The sequence below is a fragment of the Neolamprologus brichardi genome, chromosome 8 (genome assembly GCF_056152115.1).
Source record: "Neolamprologus brichardi isolate AB-2024 chromosome 8, ASM5615211v1, whole genome shotgun sequence".
NCBI lineage: Eukaryota > Metazoa > Chordata > Actinopteri > Cichliformes > Cichlidae > Neolamprologus > Neolamprologus brichardi.
The window spans coordinates 13,375,647-13,398,110 of record NC_142111.1 but is presented as its reverse complement, the minus strand read 5'-3'; the positions used below and the strand labels follow the sequence as shown (position 1 = coordinate 13,398,110).

The window sequence follows — 22,464 nt, the reverse complement described above, 5'->3', positions numbered from 1 at the left end:
AATCCACTACAGGATGTTGGCTTTATTAATTTCTATTGGGTCAGTATTTTCAAGCTTTGTTCAAGTGGATCATATCAAATAAAACTGCTTCCAACGCAATTAAATCTGATGAGCTGAGCACACAGAGTTACTCTGTGACAACTCTGTGTGACAGAAAGTGCTGTGGTGGCTGATTGAGTGATAAATAATTCAAATGTTTATTACATGCAGATGCTAGGGCGCAATTCCCAGTGAAGCTCAGACGCCACCCAAAAAGAACGAAAGATGTACCCTTAGGCTCCCTCCTCGATTCAGAGATGGTCTTTCCCTTTTCACATAAATGGCCTCCTTGACTCCACGCTCAAACCAGCGTTCCTCCCTGTCCAGGATGTGTACCTCCTCGTCATTGAAAGAGTGTCCACTGGCCTGTAGGTGTAAATAAACTGCAGAGTCCTGGCCGGACGAGGCAGCTCTTCTGTGTTGTGCCCTCCAGTTAGCCAAAGGTTGTTTGGTTTCCCCAATGTGTAAATCCTGGCAATCCCCCTGCCACGTAACAGCGTACACTATGTTACTCTGTTTGTGTTGGGGAACACGATCTTTGGGGTAGATCAGTTTTTGGCTCAGTGTGTTTTGGGATTTAAAAGCCACAGAGATGTGGTGTTTAGAGAAAATCCATCTCAGCTGTTCCGATACCCTTGACACAAAAGGAACCCCTAAGGGTTTCACTTAAACAGCAGTTGTCCTTCTTCTCTCCTCGATCGGCTGGAGCTTTCTTTAGGTGCCTAACCACATTTACTCAGGGCCTTCTTGATGTGATGTTCTTCTGCTTCCCTGGCCGCTCTGTCTGTGGGGATGGTGTTCGCTCTGTGTTGTAGCGTCCTGATGACACCCAGTTTCTGCTCCAGTGGGTGATGGAGTCAAACCTTAAATACTCACTCGTATGCGTTGATTTATGGTACACATCAGCTTTTACAGTGGCTTGCAAAAGTATTCGCCCCCCTTGAACTTTCCCACATCTTGTCACATTACAGCTACAAACATGAATCAATTTTATTGGAATTCCACGTGAAAGACCAACACAAAGTGGTGTACGTGTGAGAAGTGGATGAAAATCATACATGATTCCAAACATTTTTTACAAATAAATAACTGAAAAGTGGGGTGTGCGTAATTATTCAGCCCCCTGAGTCAATACTTTGTAGAACCACCTTTTGCTGCAATTACAGCTGCCAGTCTTTTAGGCTATGTCTCTACCAGCTTTGCACATCGAGAGACTGAAATTCTTGCCCATTCTTCTTTGCAAAACAGCTCCAGCTCAGACAGATTAGATGGACAGCATTTGTGAACAGCAGTTTTCAGATCTTGCCACAGATTCTCGATTGGGTTTAGAGCTGGACTTTGACTGGGCCATTCTAACACATGGATATGTTTTGTTTTAAACCAGTCCATTGTTGCCCTGGCTTTATGTTTAGGGTCGTTGTCCTGCTGGAAGGTGTGAACCTCCGCCCCAGTCTCAAGTCTTTTGCAGATTCCAAGAGGTTTTATATCAAAAAAGGGTTTATATCAAAATCTTAGATTAGATTAGAGATTAGATAAGATGAAACTTTATTAATCCCTCGGGTGGGTTCCTCCGGGAAATTCGGTTTCCAATAGCACAGCACCGACAGAATATACAGAATGTGAGCAGAAATATACCATATATACACATCTATAAATACAAAGTATACAAAAGGGATAAATAAAATAAATAGGAATACGAATACAAGAATACATTTCAAGTATGTGAGTCTATTGCACCGTTGGATATTATCTGAGGATAAATCCTGGTCATTAAATACAAGAAATTTCAGTCTTTGTGTTTTTTCTTATTACTTCTCAATGATTTGAAACATTACTGTATCTGCACGCTTTCATTCACAGTTTTAAAGAGTTTGAATAGAAAACCTGACGCATTAGAATCAAATGTAATCAAGCTGCAATCATATAGTCTCATCAAGGCAGATCATTTCCTTTCCTAATGTCAAATAATTACGTAAAAATAACCAAGGCTGGGTTTTTTCCAGACTGACTTGCTAAAAACCAGAGTGTTAAACTCTCATTAAAAGCACTGATAATAGCAGCTTTAAAGTTACTGAGAAAAACCAGTGATTTGAAGTTTTACAGACTTTCCAAAAAAATAATATTCTTAAAGACAAATTTCATTTTAAATAATTACAACTGAAAAACTAAACAACTAAAAATATGTATTCATTTGCATCTTCTCTATAACAGTTTGACTTATCAGCAAAATGGTGCATTAACTTGATGTGGAGTCATTCTATCCATGTGGTTCCTTACAACATAAGTCTGATTAATAGAGACCTATGAAATTACATTTCTGTAGTGTGTAGTGAAGGGGAAACCTTCAAGGGAAAAATTACCTTGAGACAGTCATTTTTCAGGTGGACGCTTTCTTGAGTTACAGAAACAAGTAAATTTCCTTCCTTCCCTCTTCTGGAATCACAGCAGATAGGACACCATGGCAATAAAATGCACTCGAATTGTGAGTCATGGAAAAAGTAAAGAAAGAAAAGCAATTGAGATTCTGCAAGGGAGAGCTGAGCACTATTTACCTATGCTGCCCAGAGTGAGCCTGTGGCACATTATACAGATGGCAGCACAAATAAATGATGCCTTATATTGATGTAAAGGAAATGTTTTAAAAATCTCCTTGATTTTCTCATTGCTATTCAGGCATAATTTCTGTTGTGCAAAATATTTTGGAATTGTAAGGTTTTGTCTTTGATATTTCCATGAAATTCTGAATTACATTATATATGTCTATATATAGGTTTTTTACTTGTGGTATTTTTTCTTTCTGTTTCAAAACCGAGTCAGTTTATTTGTGCATTTTAGTGGAGTTTGAATCATCTGGATAATACAAGAAACTCCCAGTTAACGTTATACTTTCAAAGCAGTAGTAGCCCCAAGGTGCAGATTTATTTATAGTTCATGCATGTAAATGGCTGTATTTGTGTCAAGAGGCCAAAACACAGTTAAGCTGTACCACCACATCCCAGATGATCTCTTATTTCACATGATTGTCCAGTTCATGAAGTTAACAGTGTAGGGAAGCAGCGATTTTTGTACTCATTGACTATGCATGAGCATCTGGTCAATGTGGATGTGTGATCATGGTGCTCCAACCGAGAGCTTCTCGCTGTGTTTCCCTAAGCAAAAGAAAAACATGCAGATATACGGGGCTCGTGGAGTCACGTCCTACTTTCACTTCTGCCTTTGTGGTGGCATAAAAATGCTATTTGAGACAGCCATGACAATGATTCAAAATGAAATCTAAATTGGTACAAAAAGGACTACAGTCTACAGTCAAACATTAGAAGCCTTACAGTCTAGGACAGGTAAGATTTGTGAAAATGTCTCTTTTGGGGGTTTAAAAAAAGCAATGAAGCTGGAAGTAATACAGCTGCATATCTTTGTTTGCTTTACTTTCGTAATAAAGTTCCCTTTTCACTGAGTACATACTGTGGAAATTGAGTTTTATTAAAGGATAATCATAGTGGAAACCTTTCTTAATCACTGTAACTAGATACAGTGCTGATGTACTTGTTTTGTACTCCACTACAATTCAGTACAAAAACAGTGCTTCTTAGCAATAACTATTTGCTTTTTAGATTACTTTTAGATGACTTGATATGTCTGTAAAAGATTAAAAACCCAAATGTATACACTCACATTTAAACTTGTAAAAGTAAAAATAACCAGTTTAAGTTCAAACCAAGCACCAGAATGGGGAAGAAAGGTGATTTAAATGACTTTCAACGTGGTACCACACAAAGTGGTCTGACATCTCTGGGGTTTATGGGGTTTTTTAGAATGGTCCATACGAGAAAATATCTAGAGAGTGGTAATCTAAAAAATACCTTGTATATCAGAGGTTTGAGGAGAATGGTCACATTGCTAAAAGCTGACAGGAAGGCGACGGTAACCAAAGAAAGAAAGACACTTGTTGAAGTCAAGGTATGCAGAAGATCATCTCTGAATGCACAGCACGTCAAACCTTAAAGCAGAAGACCACACCAGGTGCTGCGCCTGTCACCTAAGAACAAAGAACTGAGGTTACGGTTCGCAGGGGCTTACCAAAATTAAACATTATAGAAGGCTGAGAAAATGTGGCCTGGTTTGATGAGTTTTGATTTCCGCTGCCACATTCAGGGTCAAAATTTGATGTAAACATGAAAGCATGGATCCATTATGCATTGTATCAACAGTTCAGGGTGACAGTGATGGTGTTTACTGGTGTGGGGATATTTTATTGGCACAGATTGGCACCCTTAGTACCAATTGAGTACCGTTTAAACACCACAACCAACCTGAGTATTCCTAATGAACATTCCCATCCCTTTATAACCACAGGGTACTCAGAGTCATCATTGAGATGCAATAGAATAGGAGATTCACATGGATGTTTGTTCTAACAAATCTGCACCAAATGTGTGATGTTATCATCTCAACATGGTCCAAAATCTCAGAGGAATCTTTCCACCAAATTGTAAATATTTTGGATTCAAAAGGGGGTCATGGCCATGAGTGTATAATAATTTATACACCCAACTCTTCCTCTTTGATATACAGAATCAAAATATGACATGCTTAATATGACAGCATTGAATAATGATGTGATAAAACACATATTACTATTAAAGTAACATTTCTGTTTTTGTTTACTTTTAGGTGGTTTTCACCTGCAGGGCCATTTTCAGTATGTGCATATAATCTACAAACTACAAAAAATAAACCATTTATGCACAATGAGTAAAAATAATATGATAACTATCAACACGTAAACACTACTTTAATGTTACAGCTAGGTGTGAGCTTTTAACTCCTTGAGATAGTCAAATTAAGCGATAAAGCGCAGTAGATGTATAAAGTTTCCTAGTAAATTTCCAAGTAATGCTGTTCTAGAAGAATTAAATGCACTTAAAATAGTCTCAGTTATATTTATCTAGTTGATAAAATCAAGTTTGGGAAGCCTTCTTCACACATTAGTTAGTTATGGAGTTCCACAGGGTTCTGTACTAGGACCAATACTTCTTACATTATACATGCTTCTCTTCAGTAATGTTATTAGAAAACACTTACTATACTTTTTCATTCTCATACAGATGATACCAAATTATGTAATCATCTTTGATGCCAGATTACACAAATTGATTACTACAATTACAGGGATGTGTTAAAGACATGAATGGCTGGATGACCTGTAATTTCCTGTTTCTGAATTTAGACAAAACTGAGGGTATTATAATTGGCCCTAAACAAATTTTCAAAACATGGTACCTAACTTACTCTGGATGACATCGCATTGGCCTCCTGTAACACTGTGAGAATTCTTGGTGGGTTTTTGTGATTAGCATATGTCCTTCAACACATATACTAAACAAGTATGTAGGACTTCCATTTCAAAAACACTCTTTCTAACAGTTATATTGAAAAACTAATTCACACACATTACATCTAGGCTGGACTATTGCAATTCTTTATTATCAGGCAGTTCTGAAAGCTCCCTGAAAAGCTTTTACTTATCCAGAAATACTGCTGTGAGAGTGGTAACAGACGGGAGAAAGATCATATTTCTCCCATATTAGTTTATCTTCCCTGGCTGTCTGTTAAATCCTAAATAGAATATAAAATCCATCTTACAATAATCAGGCCCCATCACATCTTAAGACCTCCTAGTATTATATTACCCTAATAGAACATTTCAGTCTCAGATTGTAGGTTTAAGTAGAATGGGAGGCATAGCTAATCAGACACTGTCCTATAGAACCAGCTCCCACTTTCCTTTCCATTTTAATAATCATTATATTTAGGGCTGGATAAGTCACTATATATTACTCCTCCACAACCCGTTTTTATTCCCCATATATATATATATATATATATATATATATATAAATATATATATATATATATATATATATATATATATATATATATATATATATATATATATATATATATACACACTGCAGCCATGAAATTGAACTTCCTCTTCTTTCTCACATACTACGTGTTTTGTCCTCTCTATGATCTGTTTTTTTTTTCTATTTTATTTTCCCTCAGTCCCTAAGTGATCAAGGCCTATGTCTGTCTTCAGTTTTGCTGGAGGTTTCTTTCTACTAAAAGGATGTTTTTTTCCTTCCTGCTGCTCCAGTAAATCTACCGATTTTAAATTAAAATTTTCCTGTTGAAGGTTTTTCCTTCTTATGATATTCAAGGTAATGATAAGCGCATATTGTGTGTTTTATTTTTGCTTGATTAAATGCAATTTCATTAGTTTTTTAGCATAACCCAAATATGAAATAAGTCAGTGAATACAAATGATGCAAACTGTTTCCTGTTTATATATATAAAAATTTGTATCAAGAAAGTGCCTTTGAATGAAGATTACACTAATCTTTTTTTTCCCAAGCACATTTGAATGATCACTGAATAATGAATGCATATTTCAGTTGGTCCATCATTATACAGCATTATGTCTTTGATTTATTCTTTATCCATTTATCTGAGTTAATTTTATCTTAAGCTGGACGGAGGTCATTTCTTACTCTCAACTAGTTACATAATCACATTTCATTCTTCTGCTATTCTTTGCAGCATGACTAATAAATGCTTGACATCCTCTGATGTTTAAGTCTTATCTCTGCAAGATTTTCTGCCTATGGAGTACATGTGTCAGCAGCAATTATGCCACTTACCAAGCTCCTTTAACCTGTGATTTATGGCAGCTTGAAAACTAAAATATAAGTAAATATATAATATATATAATATAAGTTGCAGCCAGAGGAGAAGGTTGAGGGGCTAGATTTAACTCAGTTAACCTTCCAGCCAGGGGTAACTACCTGAAGATTTTGTCTGAAGGATCTTGCTTGTTGTTCTAAAATTTGCTTCAAAATAGAACAAACTCACGCTCACGTTTAAGGCTTTAATATTTGATGAATGCTGGTTTAGCCATCACAGCAGGTGACACATGAGCTGCTGATAGGTTCTGCAGGATGAAACTGCTCTGGATGTTGAGTACAGTGTGCAAATATACAAGCTGAGTCAAACAGAAAAGGCAATACAGTTTTCTTTTCAGAGGGAAAAATATCAGTGCTAACAGGCACAGTTGTGTTTTCAAAGAATTTATTATTTAGCAGTTGCAATATGAAGTAATCTTTCCTTTATAATGGCAATAATACACAGATCCTCTGACATCATCTTCCCTGCATTCCTACATTGTTTTTTTTTTTTGTTGCTGTTGTTTTTTACATTTTGATAAACCAGTTAATAGTGACAGAAAATCTGCAGTCTAAAATTGATTTGTGATTGCATTTGGCACCCCATGTGTAATGGTCCAATGCAAACAGTGCACCAAGAGGTAAAAATTGTTAAAATTGCACAATAGGTAATGCAGTTGCTCATGTAAGCATCCAAATAAATAGTAGTCCTTAAAACATATTAATGTAACATGTGTATCAGGGATTTTTTTTCACCCACTTCAGGTTAAATTGCGTAAAGTTAAACCCCGTCCCCCTGTTGCTTTCTTGTATGGCACTCATGCGGTTTTTCTACTAAAACGCACAAAGGCAGGTTTAAATTGTAGATAAGCCGTTGATTTTTCGTTAGCTTTATGTTAACTAGCTAATTAGGCTAATGCAAGCTGTGCATGTGAGATGAGAGGTCAATGTTAGCAAAAAAAAACAATGCCTAATCTTGAAAAAATGATTTAAATATGCACTGGATGCCTTCAGACATGTTACTGTGCAAAAAGACTGAAGCTAAAGCTGCTGGATTTTACGTAAAAATAAATTAAATTAATTAAAGAATAGATAGTCTTAGAACCTTACTCTCTTTTTCCATCTGATTAGTGTTTGTGATGTCAGGCAAAAAAGCAAATAAAAACTCAAATCATTGTTAGACAATAGGTGATAGTTATCTGATGTGTTTTAGCAAATGCATGCTCCTCTATTGTTCTACAAAATGACTATCAAACAAAGTTAGTCAATAATAGGGACACACCAATCCTGCTTTTACCAATTCTGATCCAATACTGAGATCTTGGCATTGAGTATCTGTTTATCCGGTACCAGAGTTAAATCAATAAACTGTAATCCTCACTGTGAGGAAGAGTACCATTCCTTATGTTTTAGCTAGCACCAGGCTCAACTTAAATCTTGCTTTTCTAACAAATACATGCATCCAAGAATAGAAATGTACTTGATTTTATATTTATTAACAAAAAAATAATAATAAACAACAACAGAAAAAATTAATAAAATCTAAAATGTAATTTTCATTATTTATCTAATTTATTTGTATTAGTCCGAGCTCAGTGCAAGCCTACTGCACACTGCTTTCATTGACAATCATGCAAGTTTCTCCTTTACGTCCTTTCAATCTGAGTTCACCTGCTTTTACTGCTCCTCAATATATTGGTGTGAAGTAGAGCTGGCACAAGCACATTATGTAACCAAGAGTGTAATAAAGAGTAATAAAAGCTTCCAAACAAGTGAAGGACCAAGAAAGAGAAAGCATTAACTGCTGCTTTGCTGTTAGCTTACTTAGTGCTTTGTTAACTTGGCCAATAGCAACCACTGTTGCTGCTGAGTAAATCAAATACAGTAAAAATGAATAGATTGGTCATAGATCATCTCGTTTTAAACAATATCCAATCCAGCCTTTAGAATTAGGCTCGGACCAAAATCTGATCCAAATATCATATCGGCGCATTGCCAGTAAAGTGCACCTGGACTACAAAAAGACTACAAAAAGAAACCAGAGTGTGCCAGAGTGTTCTGGTACAGAAATGTTGTGTCTTGCCTATAGATTGTACATATTCATATGCAAAATCTGTTTTTAGAGATTAGGTAGTATTTGACTACTACAGTAGGTTGTCCTGTAGCAAACAGCATCTGCTACAGATAAATTTTACATTGATACAAATGAGCAAACCTCTAAAACACTTTCTTATCCTTTTGCACATTGTTTTATGTTTGGTAAAGGCTTAATTTAAACACCACTGCACACTTATTATATGAGAAATCAAGAATAATAAGTGAATCCAAAGCTTGACAGACTTGCCGTGCCTGGTTATCTTTGCTAAGCAGCCACTGGACAGTCACTGTTTTAAGGGAGCTGGTTTAGCAAATGATCAGTCTGATTTATAACTGCCACTTTGGTGCTTGTTCAATTAAAAACAAGTGGATACAGCAGTTTGAGGCCATAAGAAAGTCTTTGATGCAACTTCTGGGAAAAGAAATGAAAGGAACAAGCACAAGGACATAAGTGTTAAAAGTCAGTGGGGGGCACAGATGGTGATATATCAAAACTGAGTCACAGTATGAGCGGATGGATGGCTTATTGGTGTTGTCCTTCTATTTGTGGCAATGGACAACTTAGTAAAGAGCCTGATAAGAAATACTGAAAACTGGAGAGAATCTGCAGAAATTACAAAAAAAAAAAACTAGATCACAGTAGACTTTACTTATATGCAATGCCCATCAAGCCTGATAAATTTTTCAAATTAGTTTTAGTCCTGAAGGTAGTTTGCAGATGTCAGCGGTCAGCATTCATTCTGCGCAGTTTGGGAGGCAAGTTGTCCTCTGGCCGACTCCCTACCAAGGAGATTTGGACTGGTGCTGGGGTTGGAGCAGCAATGGTGCTAATGGCTGTGGGCAATCTGTGCTTCTCCAGCTCACTCTCCTCAGCTTCTCCATCCAAAGACAACAGCTGGACTTGCTCCTCCGGATGTCCTTGCCTCACTACAGGGATGGAGCTGGACCTCAGCCTCTGAATACTAAGCGGCAGATCTCCTGTGCTGGAGGCCTTCCCCCCAGGCAAGGCTGACCCAGTCTTCAGCCCCCTCCAGAGATGCTCCTCCCTGCTGGAGCTCATGCGCTGGAGTTTGCTGGGCAGCCTGGAGACTTGATCGTCTACATGATCTGCATTGTCAGCTGACAGGAGCCTCTCCCTGCGGCCTACTCGGCTGCTGTTCCTCAGCAGAGGCGAAGGGGGAGTAGGCGCAACAGGCAGGGGGTTGGGTGACGTCAGGGAGGACTTCTCCTCCTGCTCTTTGACACTGTAGGGAGGTGTGGGGACTTCAAAGGTGTTGTGGAACTGGGAGTAATCGACTCTGAAGAAGCCCTCTTCAAGAGACATGACAGGGAGGAAGCGATGACCCCACAAGACTTCATCTTCAGTGTAAGATGTCCTTGCCTGGCATGTCATACCTGAGATGAAGAGAAGAGACAGAGTAGAAAAATATTTCAAATACAGACAGGGGAAAAGACAAAGAGGAAAACTGTATTAAATAAAAATGGACTGACAGCCAGACAGGAAGCTGATATGAAAGTGGTGAACTGCTTCAGGGACAAGGGAGAGGGAAACATGAAAAACTAACAGAGATGGAAGCAGCCTTGTGTTTTGAATAATTAAACACCATGAAATTAAACATTGTGTTAAATATTTCATTTTATATTACTGAGAAGCTCCATCTAACACCTGCTAAATGATGATGAGACAAATGATAAGGGACAGCGATGCTTACACAAAGTTAGTTGTTTTTAAAAAAGACAGCAAAAGGACCTCAGAAATAAGAATACGTTCTCACCAGTGGTCTCCACGATGCCCTCCAGAATGACAACAATCTCAAACTCATCGTTCATGAGCGAGCGCTGTGACAGGTCGAAGAACGGGCTGTTGCTGTTGATCTCATGGCAGATAGTCAAAGGTGACACTAGGAAGAGCTGATCCGCCCCCGTCCCGAAACCTACATCCAGTTCACACTGATCCAGAGGCAGGAACTCGCCCTCTGGGGTCTGCCGAGACTGTAGACACAAATGAACAGGACATTTTAGCACAAACATTGAAGTTTATACCAACACTCCCACCAAGGCAGTCTAAGGAAGAAAAGATGTACATTAAATGGATTTTCTCATCTTTCATAAAAGGGGTTTTGAGGGTTTCTACAAAGATGGAGTCCTTCTGACTCTGAGGCAGATTGCTCTTCAGCCTCAAGTCAGTACTCCTGAGATTCTGACTCGTGAGGGACCTAGCTATATAAACTAGAAAGCCTGACTGAGATAATGCTGGTGATTGGCATTTAGCAACTTCATAAACTAGCAAGAGAGTCTTAAAATTACTGATATGAGGTGGACACTTTAAAACCTGACATTATTGTTACATTTTATTTGATTTAAAACAAAAACAAAGCAAAAAGCAAAGTGTAAAAACATTCATGCCAATTCACAGTTTTGTACTAGGCTGTGGTCAGACTATGCTGGGACCAGTTGCCAGGCAACCAGCACAGACTCAAAGAAGTTACCGGTCATATCTGCCATGCAGACATGAAAGTGTCGAGAATCTTCTTGTCACCTAAATTATCTTTAGGACATTATCAGTGTGGTGTTTGCTGTTTATGGAAGTGTATTTCCAGCTGAGGAAAACACATCTGACAAAATGAATTAATTGAATCATATTGTCGTCATGTTAAAAAAAAAAAAACCTCTGAATTTCAAAGTACTGCTTTGCTGTCATGTAGAACATGCAAATGACTCTACCTACACAGCTAAAAGGTTTTATGACCCATTTTAACACACATTTTAGAGCCCTGAACTTCCCTACACATCACCCGAAAGAGGTGCATGTGAGAGTGAAAGGGTCCAAAGCCACTGAAGCATTAGCCAGTTTTTAGCCTGCAGTCTCATTGGTTCAAAGTCAGTGTGTTTGATTGAAGCTAATATTCCTGCACAAAAATAGCTTTTTACAGGCTATAGTTGAGTTTATGAGGACACATTGTCAATCTGCCAGGTTTAACCTCTCCTTTGCAGTACCTACCACTTGGTGAGTACTTTTCATGTGAAACCCAACTACTGCTACTATATATATGCACGTATTCTTTATCCTTGATCAAAAGGTAACCGAAGCTGCATTTAAAGTCCACCGGAATAGCATTGAAAAGGCAATTTCCTTCTGGAATTTCACATGGTACCATATGGAATTGGATACTTAGAGAGTTAAAGTGGAGAGAATGAGTTGTTTTTGGTGCTCAAAGGCAGACAGGGTGAAGCCTGTAAACTAGATGTGGTCGCTGAGAATTGCTTCCATCAGCCACACTTATTGAAAAACGGGACCGTAATGAAGAAGATGTAGACGTTATCTTTGGTCCCAGGCTCACTTGTGGTAGTACTGTTGCAAAACAACAGCAACTAAATACAAAGCGCTCCCAGAACTGCTTCGACAGGCCTACACGTCTTGTCAGATGGGGACAAGAAGAAGCCACAGATTTGGAAAAATCTGTCAATGTTCCAGCAGCAATCTGTCGAGTCCCAATTGCTGCTGTAACATTCAGATGGTAGGGTCAGAATTTGGCATAAACAATATAAATCCCATGGATCCATCCTGCCTCGTATCAGCTTGTCAGGCTGGTCGTGGTGGTGCATTGGTGTGGAGGATATTTTCTTGGCACACTTTGGGCTTCTTAGCACCAACTGAGCATCATTTAAACTCCACAGCCTTGCTGATTATTGTTGATGACCTTGTCCGTCCCTTTATTACCACAATGTATCTATCATTTGATGGCTGCTTCCAGCAGCATTAACGCACCATGTCATGAAGCTCAAACCATCTTAAACTTTCCAGCAAACATAATTAACTAACGCTGATCAAAACTGGTTGCAGTACAACATATAAAACTTAACCATAGATGGACAGACCATGCTCCTACACAGTTCATGTCAGAACATCTCTTACAAAGTGTGAAATAGATTACATCAATCCACCATTTAGGTTTTTTGTTTCTTATAATTCTTTTCTCAATAATTGTAATTAATTTAATTTAATTAAGTTAATTTAATTAACTAACAAACCAACAACAAAGAAAAAAACCTTAAATGCAAACTTTCTCTACAAAGTCTAATCTAGATATCGAGACAATGTTTAAGAAGTACCTCAAACCAACGCCAAATAACATCTGTGACGTCTTTCAATTGTTATATTGGAAGAAAAGACCACCAGCTAACAGCTATTCAGTACTGAAATTTCTACTGGGTGGTTTCTTGAACACAACAATGAGTTCACTGTACTCACATGGCCTCCACTGTCACAGATCTCAGTCAAACACAGCCTCTTTGGCATGTGGTGGAAAAAGAGATTTGCATCATGGATGCGCTGTCGACAGATTTGCAGCAACTGTGTGAAGCTGTTATACCAATATGGACCAAGAATTCTGATGATTCCAAATCTATGATGAATTAAAGCAGTTCTGAATGCAAAAGGAGATCCAACACAATGTAAGCAATGTGGACCTAATGAAGTGTATTTTTGCTGTATAGTGGTAAAAGCAAGAACAACTGACCTGAGGAGGCAATAGCACTGAAATGTACTTGTCACACTGACTGGCAGACATGCAGGGTAAAAGTGAGAATGAAGGTGTTAAAACAATAGTCTCTCACCTTCCCAGCATCTCGTTCTGACAACCCAAGCACCAGTAATCTTTATTTCATTTTTTTTTCATTCACTGTGTACACACCTCCTAATTTCCAGCAGATTAGACCCCATTGAAATTCTCAGCAACAGTCTGGCCTTAAAAAAAACCAACATTGTTGACCAAATGTAGACCAAATAGGGCAAATCTAAATAAGTAAAGTATGTGTTAAATGAAAATATCAAGAAAGAAGCTCAAAGAAAAGGCCAAAAAGAAAAAATACTGATAATACCCATATGAGTTCTAACATTTCATACATAAACAGAAGGGTGAAAATCATCTTTCCCTGTTGTTAATGTTTATTGGTAGATTAAATAGATTATATCTTCTTCCCGTCGCCTACTGTTAACTTTCATGAAGAGTGGCCTCCCTGGCCCTTTGAGCAAGGAGCCAATCGGTTCACAGATGGCAAACAGCCTGTCATTTGTATTCACCGTGATGTTGAGGACAGAAGGGTGTGACATTTCACAGGAAGACGTCTGTGCCCACAGATCCCCGGCTCGCCTTCTTGAGGGAAAGTGTCACCCATCATGCTGCATCAGTGGCTGCCGCTCACTGAACGCGCAGACGGGGAGCCGATGTAACATGTCCACTGAAGTTAAGTCGAAAAAGCAAGAAATGCAGATGTTTTTTTATGTAACAGTGAGAACTTTCCCTAAAAGGAAACAAGCAGAAAAAGCTGTAAAAAGCTACACCACCTACCGCGCCTTTGATCTGTCAGTCTACGGGGTGTATTCTCGTAACAAATAAAATAATGTTACTCGATTTGGGGATGTCATCAAGGAAGAGATGTAAAATCTCCTCAGTCAGAGTCTGATCATGCCTGGAATGGAGGGGTGCCTGCACAGGGTGGCTCTGCCAAAACAAACAAACTGCTTCTGTTTACCTTTGCCATTAAAGATAAAGTAATTCCATCTTTGATGCCAAAAACAATCAGGTCATGTCCGCTGTAAAGTGTTTTGGCAACTGTTAAGCCATTAAATGCATTAATCTGTTTACTCCAGCTGGACTTCCTGGATCGATTGTCTTACCGGTAGCCACTATAAATAACAGACACCCTTACCAAAGCAGCCCTTTCTTTTGCTTTCGGTCTAAATCCCAGCTTATAGGATTACATCGTCTGACATTAAATACTTTTCACTTTATTGCTGAGAGCTTGGAGATATTACTCTCACTCTGCATGATAAATATAAAGCGGTGTTCATCAGGCAGTTTGCTTAGCTTAGCAGCACAAAGCTATCATTTCAAAGCAGCAACTTCCAGGGCTGAGAAATGAGTAGCAAAAACAGTAGTTCCTGCATTGGCTACTTGAGGCTGCCTTCAAAAGCAAGACAGTCCCCACTGACTCCTGTGGGGAAATACCCAACTTCAGCAATGAATTTAACACTTTTACAGCCTTTAATAAAAAACTTTACAGTAGCTCCTTTTAGAGCACACCCATGTTTATGTTTTTTTTAATGTTTGTTTTTATTGTTGATGTAATTATCTGACAAATATGACCTCCTGCTTGGTACAGACTGTATGCTACAGAAGTTGTCCTGTCTCCAGCCCCTCACTCCCAAACTGGCTGCACCACATGTTTTTTTCCTGTTAAAAAGGAGTTTTTCCTTCCTGCTGTTGCCAAGTCTTTGCTCATATGGGTCTTCTGATTGTTGGGGTTTCCTCTCTGTTATTATTAAGTCTTTACCTTACATTACCAAGTGCCTTGATTATTGAGAACTGAATCCTCTTGTCTAACTATGGTATAGATAAGAGGGTGGAAGAATGCTAACATTGAGGCTCTTCAATTATGCCTCTATGTTTTCATATTTACACTTAGTGAACAGTAAAATGCAGTCCAGTGTGGTAATAGGTATTGCTGCTTAAATCCTTTATATCCAGCTTAATTATCCATCTAACTGCCCGTCTTTTTAGCAGCAATCTTTATGACATCAAAAACAGGCAAAGCTCAAGATTTCCTTTTATTTAAATATAATAATGGTGCTACTGCACTAGATTTTCCCATTTGGAAACCAGTGTACTGGTAAGTCATTTATTTCTGGGTGTAAAGGTAAAACTGCTGATTTTAATAAATCCTCACTGCTTGCCTCACTAGCGCTGTAGTGCTACAACAGAATTATACCCCTGCCAAGGACGCAGAAAGCTGCTGGATGGCTTCAACAATGTAAAAGCCTTGTGTGTTCTCTTAGTGCTGCTAAACAGTCAGCGCCACAAGGGGGGAATTAATGGGCTTTGGAAGAGGTCCTGATATGGAGGGGGTGCTTAATTTACCAAGCCACCTGAGATTCAAGTTGAGTGAAGGCAGGCCCTCTCCCTGGTGACTCACTTGCCCTTCAGTGACAGTTTGTGTGGACCGTGTGTGCAAATGCATGTGTTTGAAAAAGATACTAAGAAATCCAGACATCAACAATGCAACACACATGGTAAATGGTAAATGGCCTGTATTTATATAGCGCTTTACTAGTCCCTAAGGACCCCAAAGCGCTTTACATATCCAGTCATCCACCCATTCACACACACATTTACACACACATTTACACACATGTATTACTTTTGTGTTTGACATGCAAATGTGGACATGTGTCCAGCTACTGGGCTTTGAGCGGGAGATAAAATGTGATTCTCGCACAGACGTTGCATTCTGTCTCTCAATCTGTCTGCCACAACATTATCGCTTTTCTTTTTTTGCCTCTTCTTCTCTTCTTTCTTTTGCTTTCCCTGCTTGTCCTTCAGAGTTAGACGGTGGCAGATGTTGCGAGTCATGCCGGCATATCTACCTGCCTGTCTCGCTAAGCTCCTGCATGCATGCCTGTCTGTCTGCTTCTCGCCCTTATCACTTATCTCCTGCTGTGGACCAACCTACTGAGACAGGCTTCTGTTGACACTGACGAGCACCGCCCAGCTGTCACTCTCCCCCGCTGCATTTTTGTTCAGTCTTGTTTGCCACACTTGCTGCTGTTTACTGCTTCCATCTCCTTTGTCCCACCAATTTTTTTTCTTGCCAAGATAAGCTCGTTACATCCGCGCTCTGACGGCAACCCACATGCCTGCATGTTTCCATTTTAATATTATATTTCACTTCTGCTGCAGGGGTCAGAGCACCTCTGCATTCCACTGGTTTATTAATTAATGCTGCATCAATATTAATGGAATTTCAAGGACTTTTATGTTTTTACATTAACATGCATTGTGGATATAGGGTGGGCAGTACTGCCAGAGAGCTGTGTTTCTGCTCATAATTAAGTTTGTTATGTGTAACCATAAAATTGGGATCCACTATTATATTTCACCAGGCACAAGTTAATTACTTGTGTCTGGTAAAATATAATACAGCCTAGAGCTGCATTCTTTCTAGTTCTCTTAAAAGTGGCTATATGTATGTACACTATGCCAATAAATGCCTTGAAATACACTTGTCTAACAGCACTTTTGAACTGGATGCAGTTGAATGGGTTCCTGAACTCACATCTAGCACTGCAAACTGGTTACTTGAATCTCTTCGTTCTCGTGAGTATTTTTGAATCATTCTAAAATGTGTTTTGTGGACTTGGAGAGGGAATTTCACTGCAGCCCTGTGGATGGTAATCCTGGTATTACTGCAGTTGGAGTTTGATTTGTATTGCTATCAGCAGGACTTCCCTACTCCTGCTCTTCGTCACAAATTCTGTGGCAGCCAAAGGGTGGAGGGTGTCACATTTGGTGTTCTCAAAATCTGCTTTTTCCAGCTGATTTAGTTCTGATAGCTCCTTCAAGCCATGACCTCCAGTTTCCACTGGGGTAGTTTGCTTCAGAATGTGCAGCAAATGTGTAAAGCGCTTTGAGTGCTCGGAAGAGTAGAAAAGTGCTATATAAGAACCAGTCCATTTACCAAAATTAGCACCTCCAAGTTTGAGGCCATGGTTTTCAGGCAGAAAGGATGGAGTGCCCACTCCGACCTGGGAATGAGTTGCTAGCCCAAGTGAAGAAGTTCAGGTATCTCCGAATCTTGGTCACAAGTCAAGGAAGAAGGGAGTGGGAGATTGAAATAAGGCTACAATGTTTAAAGTAAATCTTTTATATTGTTATCACATCTTCTAGACAAGTCCCATATGTCACTGAGCTTGTCGATAAAAGAGACATGTGTGAAATGGAAAGAGGCACGCCCACCATCACCTCCTACTTGACATTTCTACTTGTGCTTCAGTCCTCTAAACTTCTACTGATGAAACTCAGTAAAATTCACATCCAGCAGTTAGAGGGCAAACTCGAGGAGATCAGTGTTGGCTTTAATGTTCATAGCCACTAGACGCCCACGTAGCAAGGGGGAATTATTTAGCGCTCCAGTGACAGTTTCTTACATCATTGTGTAAAAGAGTCAGAAAATACATAGCTGAAGAGTCCAAATGCTCCACCAAGTATTCTTTTCTGTAATAATTCACTGACTGCACACACACCAACTTTACTTTTTCCCAAAAGTCCAGAGTATCCAGGTCCCACAGCAAATTTATGGCCCATGCCAAGGTATCTCCGTGCCACCGTACGTTTGCACTGCTCCATCATCAGGATTTACTGCAACATGCCTCATTTCTTCAACCAGCTTTGTGGGCAAAACATCTAACAGTGACCTTGAGTGGCGTGCTACCTGAACATGAGCCATGGCATCATTTGCACAGCGCAGCTGTAGTACTAGAGGGCTATGTTGAATCAATCTACTGTACAATACACCGCTGTGCAGTCTGACAACACAGTGACGTACATGGGCAGGAAAAAAGGAATAATGCAGCAGTGCTACGATCATACCCTGCGCACAGATTTCACAGCACGATTAGTCCAGGATCCAAAGATGATGAAGGCTTCTTCTTAAAATATCACAATCAGCTAATGTGGACAAGACTTATGAATTCATTTTTTGACCCTTTACTGCAGGTTAATTGAATATTTTTATTTTTATTTTACACGTGATTCAGGTGTCCTGGACATCTGACCTTCCACATGAATAACACATGAATGATTGTAGCTTAAAAATATAATTTAATGATCATTACTCACTGGCAGAAATCCCAGGTCAGGATCATCACATAAATTTAATCAACTGATCTTAGAAAGGAAGCCAAGGACTGTTTAAATAAAGTCTGAAAAAAAAAAAGCTGATGGATGAAAGCACTCTAAACAGCAAATGTTTACCATGCAGTAATTAAGCAGCACTCCAGGCTGGCACGTTCACTTAAACTTGAGACGTGAGGCAAGACCGAGAAAGCTACCTGCACAGCTAAAGTACTGGGTCTCCATTATGTATCTAATCAGCAACATTAATGCAGCATTTGTTCCAGTACGTTCTGCTATGAATGCTACAAATCACACCTGACTGCCTGATGAATTCAGTTACAGTATCAGGAACCGAATACAGCTTAAACTTTCATAACAATTCCTCTTTAATGATAAATCTACAGTGGCTCTGATTGAGGCTGAAATTTTACAGCATGTCCCGTGGATGTTTGTTTTACTGCTTTCACTCTGTTATTTCAAACAGGACAGAATGCATTAGAGGCGACTATGCAGAGTGTAAAACGGCCTGAAATGAACTGCTCTCCTCTGCGGAAGGAAGAAAGTTGATGATGGTGCATTCTGTGTGATTATTCATCTGTGAGACTGGTGATTAAGTGCAATCAAGACACCATATTTTTCCTTTGCCTTTCTCAGCTGTTAATTAAAGGACAATTGATAACGTAATGAAATAAAAATGGGAGAAAGAGCTGAAACAGTGGCAGTAATAAGGCTTTTAATAATGAGTGACTTTTATTTATTATTTCTTTCTTTTTATTGAAGTCAAATGAAAAATAGAGGGATTAAAATATTTTAAAAGGACTTTAAACATTTTTTTCTGTTGACTTGGTTAAGAAAACAAAATAAACAACTAAGTACAATCAACTCGTTGGTGTGAGTTCATAAAAGTGAGCCGTCACTGAAGATCACCTCACAACTCCAAAGGAGTGACAAAAGCACATCTAACTGTCACAACAAAGCGCTGCCGGCTATTAAGGTTTAAACTGATGAACACTGCTGCAGGGAGCTTATGCGGGCTCATACAAAGTCCACAAATTGTGATGAATTGTTGTGTTTGGACTTTTTTCAGCACCTGAGAAACACAGACACTGTGGAGCACTGTCCATCAGTCATAAGGTCTCCAGGCCAAAAAAAAAATGTTGCTTAGAGAACTTGAGAAAAGCATTCCCCTGGTGAGAGACTGCTGTTTGAAGCTGCAGTTTCAGTCTATTTCAGTTGTGAAATTGCATGACACAAAATGTTTTCCTCTTCCCTTTTATCATAGCCGACAGCAGCTGCCTCGGCTCTCCTTTCATCCTCCGGATTTTTATTTTTATTTTTTGCAGCGCTGAAAGGCAGCAGTTGCTCTGGTAAAATGCCAAATCACTGTCACGTCTCAGTATTTAATAGTTACATTTTGTCCTGTCTTTAGGAAAGAGTGGCCACAGGAATTACAGCCATTGTAGCCGGTTAACTTTAGAAATGATCTTTTAACCAAGTGCTCATGCTGTAGTTGGCCACAAACTATTTCCTGGGGGAGGCATTCATCTCATCTGTGGACAGCTTAAGTTGAGGCTGAATTTGAATATACAACCCACTGACAGCCATACTGCTGACTGAAGGAGGGGTGGGGGGCAGTTTGTGATGACCCTCGCTGAAGCAGGCGGCTCAGTCAGCATCTCAGAAATGAAGAGAGGAGAGCTGATAAACACAGAGCTGAAATACACAGCCTGTAGCTGTAAGTAGGATGCTCTGGGGAGTAAATGGCCACTTATTAAAGCACAACTCACGATGGAGCCTCGCTATAAAAGCAGAGCCCCTACAGCAGGGATGCTAAACTCATTTCAAATCACGTACAGGCTGATCTTAAACTTCTGGTAGTTCATTGTCCAGACTGTTCTGTAGTTATAAAATATAAATCTTCCATTAGTTAGTTTCCATTTAGAAAAAATGTAACATTTATCTATTACTTAATTACTTTGGTGTAGTGTGTGAATGGAAGTTGTTGTTCATATATATATATATATATATATATATATATATATATATATATATATATATGAAAAGCTGTAACACTTGGAGAGTTACAGTTAAAAGTTCTACGTCCATGCTTTCCTTCGTATATTCCAGGCCGTCCAGTGGGAATCTTTGCCCTGAAATAGTCAAATCTGGGAATTAACAGAAATTTGGTGCATGGCTCGAAAAACGGTCACAACGCTTAACACACACTTAACAATTTGAGACTGTTTTTTATTCAGACACAACACGTTCAGAGTTGAGGTGGCGCAGGAGAAACATCCTCTGGCTATCACCCAGGTAACGCGCGTGCTTACCTTTATGAGTTTGCACCTGATCTGAGCGGACACCATGTGGCTGTTTCGCAGGTTTCCCACTCGGAACATGAGGCATAACTTCCCGTCCCGCTGCGAAATGACCGCGTCCTGGCTGAACATCAGCGTCTCCGCGCGCTTCTTGGGCTGCGACATCTTGATGAACATGCAGCCAATCAGGAAAGCGTCCACGATGGAGCCCAGCAGCGACTGGAAGAGGAAGAGGATGATACCCTCAGGACACTTTTCCGTGATGTACCGGTGGCCGTAGCCGATGGTCGCCTCGGTCTCGATGAAGAACAAGAACGCAGAGGGAAAGTTGTAGACGTTGGCGACGCACGGGGTGTAGGACGAGTTGTGGCCGCCGTAGCTCAGGTCTCCGCGGATGTAAGCGATGACCCACCACATCGAAGCCATGACCAGCCACGCCACCGTGTACGTGAGGATGAAGATGAGCAGGTTCCAGCGCCACTTTAGATCCACCAGCGTGGTGAATAGATCAGAGATGTACCTGCTGGTTTCACTCCCAAGGTTACCGTGCTGGACATTGCAGCGGCCGTTCTTCTCTACAAATCGCTGCCTCTTTTTCTTCACCGGCGCGGAAAAAGTCATGCTCCGGTTGGTGTTTACCACCTGGTAGTCCTCGCCAAATTTCCGCCGTATGGCTGACATTGTGTGCTTTCGGTCACCTTACTGGCAACGATCAGTTCTTGTGCAGAATCGGGCTCTTTGCGCAAGTTTGGCACCGTCTAACCAAAACCGTGCAACAGCATTCAGCCAAGACATGCCCCGCTCGCATCCCACGAGATGGAGATGCGCTTCTCTCCGGTAAATTAATCGTAGGCTAAATGAGCCGAGATTCTGCGCAATACATCATTCATACTCGGTCCCTTTTTACGCAAAGGATTCTCCCCCGAGTGATAACTTTTTTTTTCTTTCTTTTTTTTTATTACGATACCATCCGTTTAGGGAGCCGTACAATAAAATGATGTCAGTGTTAGCTGCTTTTAATCAGGCTAACTAGATTCAAAAGTCTGTGTCCTTGGGTCCTTTGTAGATCCAGTGCTGTGTCAGTAAACCTGTGCGTTAATAAAACGGCAGGCTCCAGCGCGCGCTTGTGCCCGAGGAAATACGTCCTGGTAGGAGTGACTTCAAATTAAAGACTGTAGAGGAACTGCAGCACGGATGGCAGATTTCACTTTCACAGGGGTGGGCTTACGTGGAGATACAGACCAGGGAGTGCTTTTTTCTGTTTATTTCATTTTTCTTTTTGCCTGTTTCCAATAATTCGAAAGCATAAACATTCAAATTCACCATTGACCGCATTACTATCCTTAGTCTGTGTCTTCGACTTGGGTTTATATGCTTTGAAATCTGTTTGTTATTACTAAATTATCGAGGTGCCCATCACCAGAGAACATTGTGCTGTACTATAAAATTGTGTCATTACGAGTATGGCGCCTGGTGGTGGATGTTTATCTCCACCTAGTGTTTCTACAGTGGAAGTAAATGAAAACCGATGACAGTGGTCGTTCATTGTAATGTTCCAGCTTGAGAGCGATGAAATGTTTATTTCAAAGGGTTTATTCAGAATATGAAATTCAT

The 22,464-nt window shown here is 39.8% G+C and overlaps 1 protein-coding gene across 1 annotated transcript; it reads right to left on the bottom strand.

The window, feature by feature from the left end:
• Positions 1-7,157: 7,157 nt before the first annotated feature.
• Positions 7,158-22,007, bottom strand: LOC102779331 (G protein-activated inward rectifier potassium channel 1-like). Its single transcript, XM_006807532.3, has 3 exons — positions 20,863-22,007; positions 10,634-10,850; positions 7,158-10,253 (listed from the first exon to the last, which is right to left on the bottom strand). Exons 1-3 carry the CDS (start codon positions 21,529-21,531, stop codon positions 9,580-9,582), a joined length of 1,560 nt encoding a protein of 519 aa, XP_006807595.1. The 5' UTR covers positions 21,532-22,007; the 3' UTR covers positions 7,158-9,579.
• Positions 22,008-22,464: the final 457 nt, after the last annotated feature.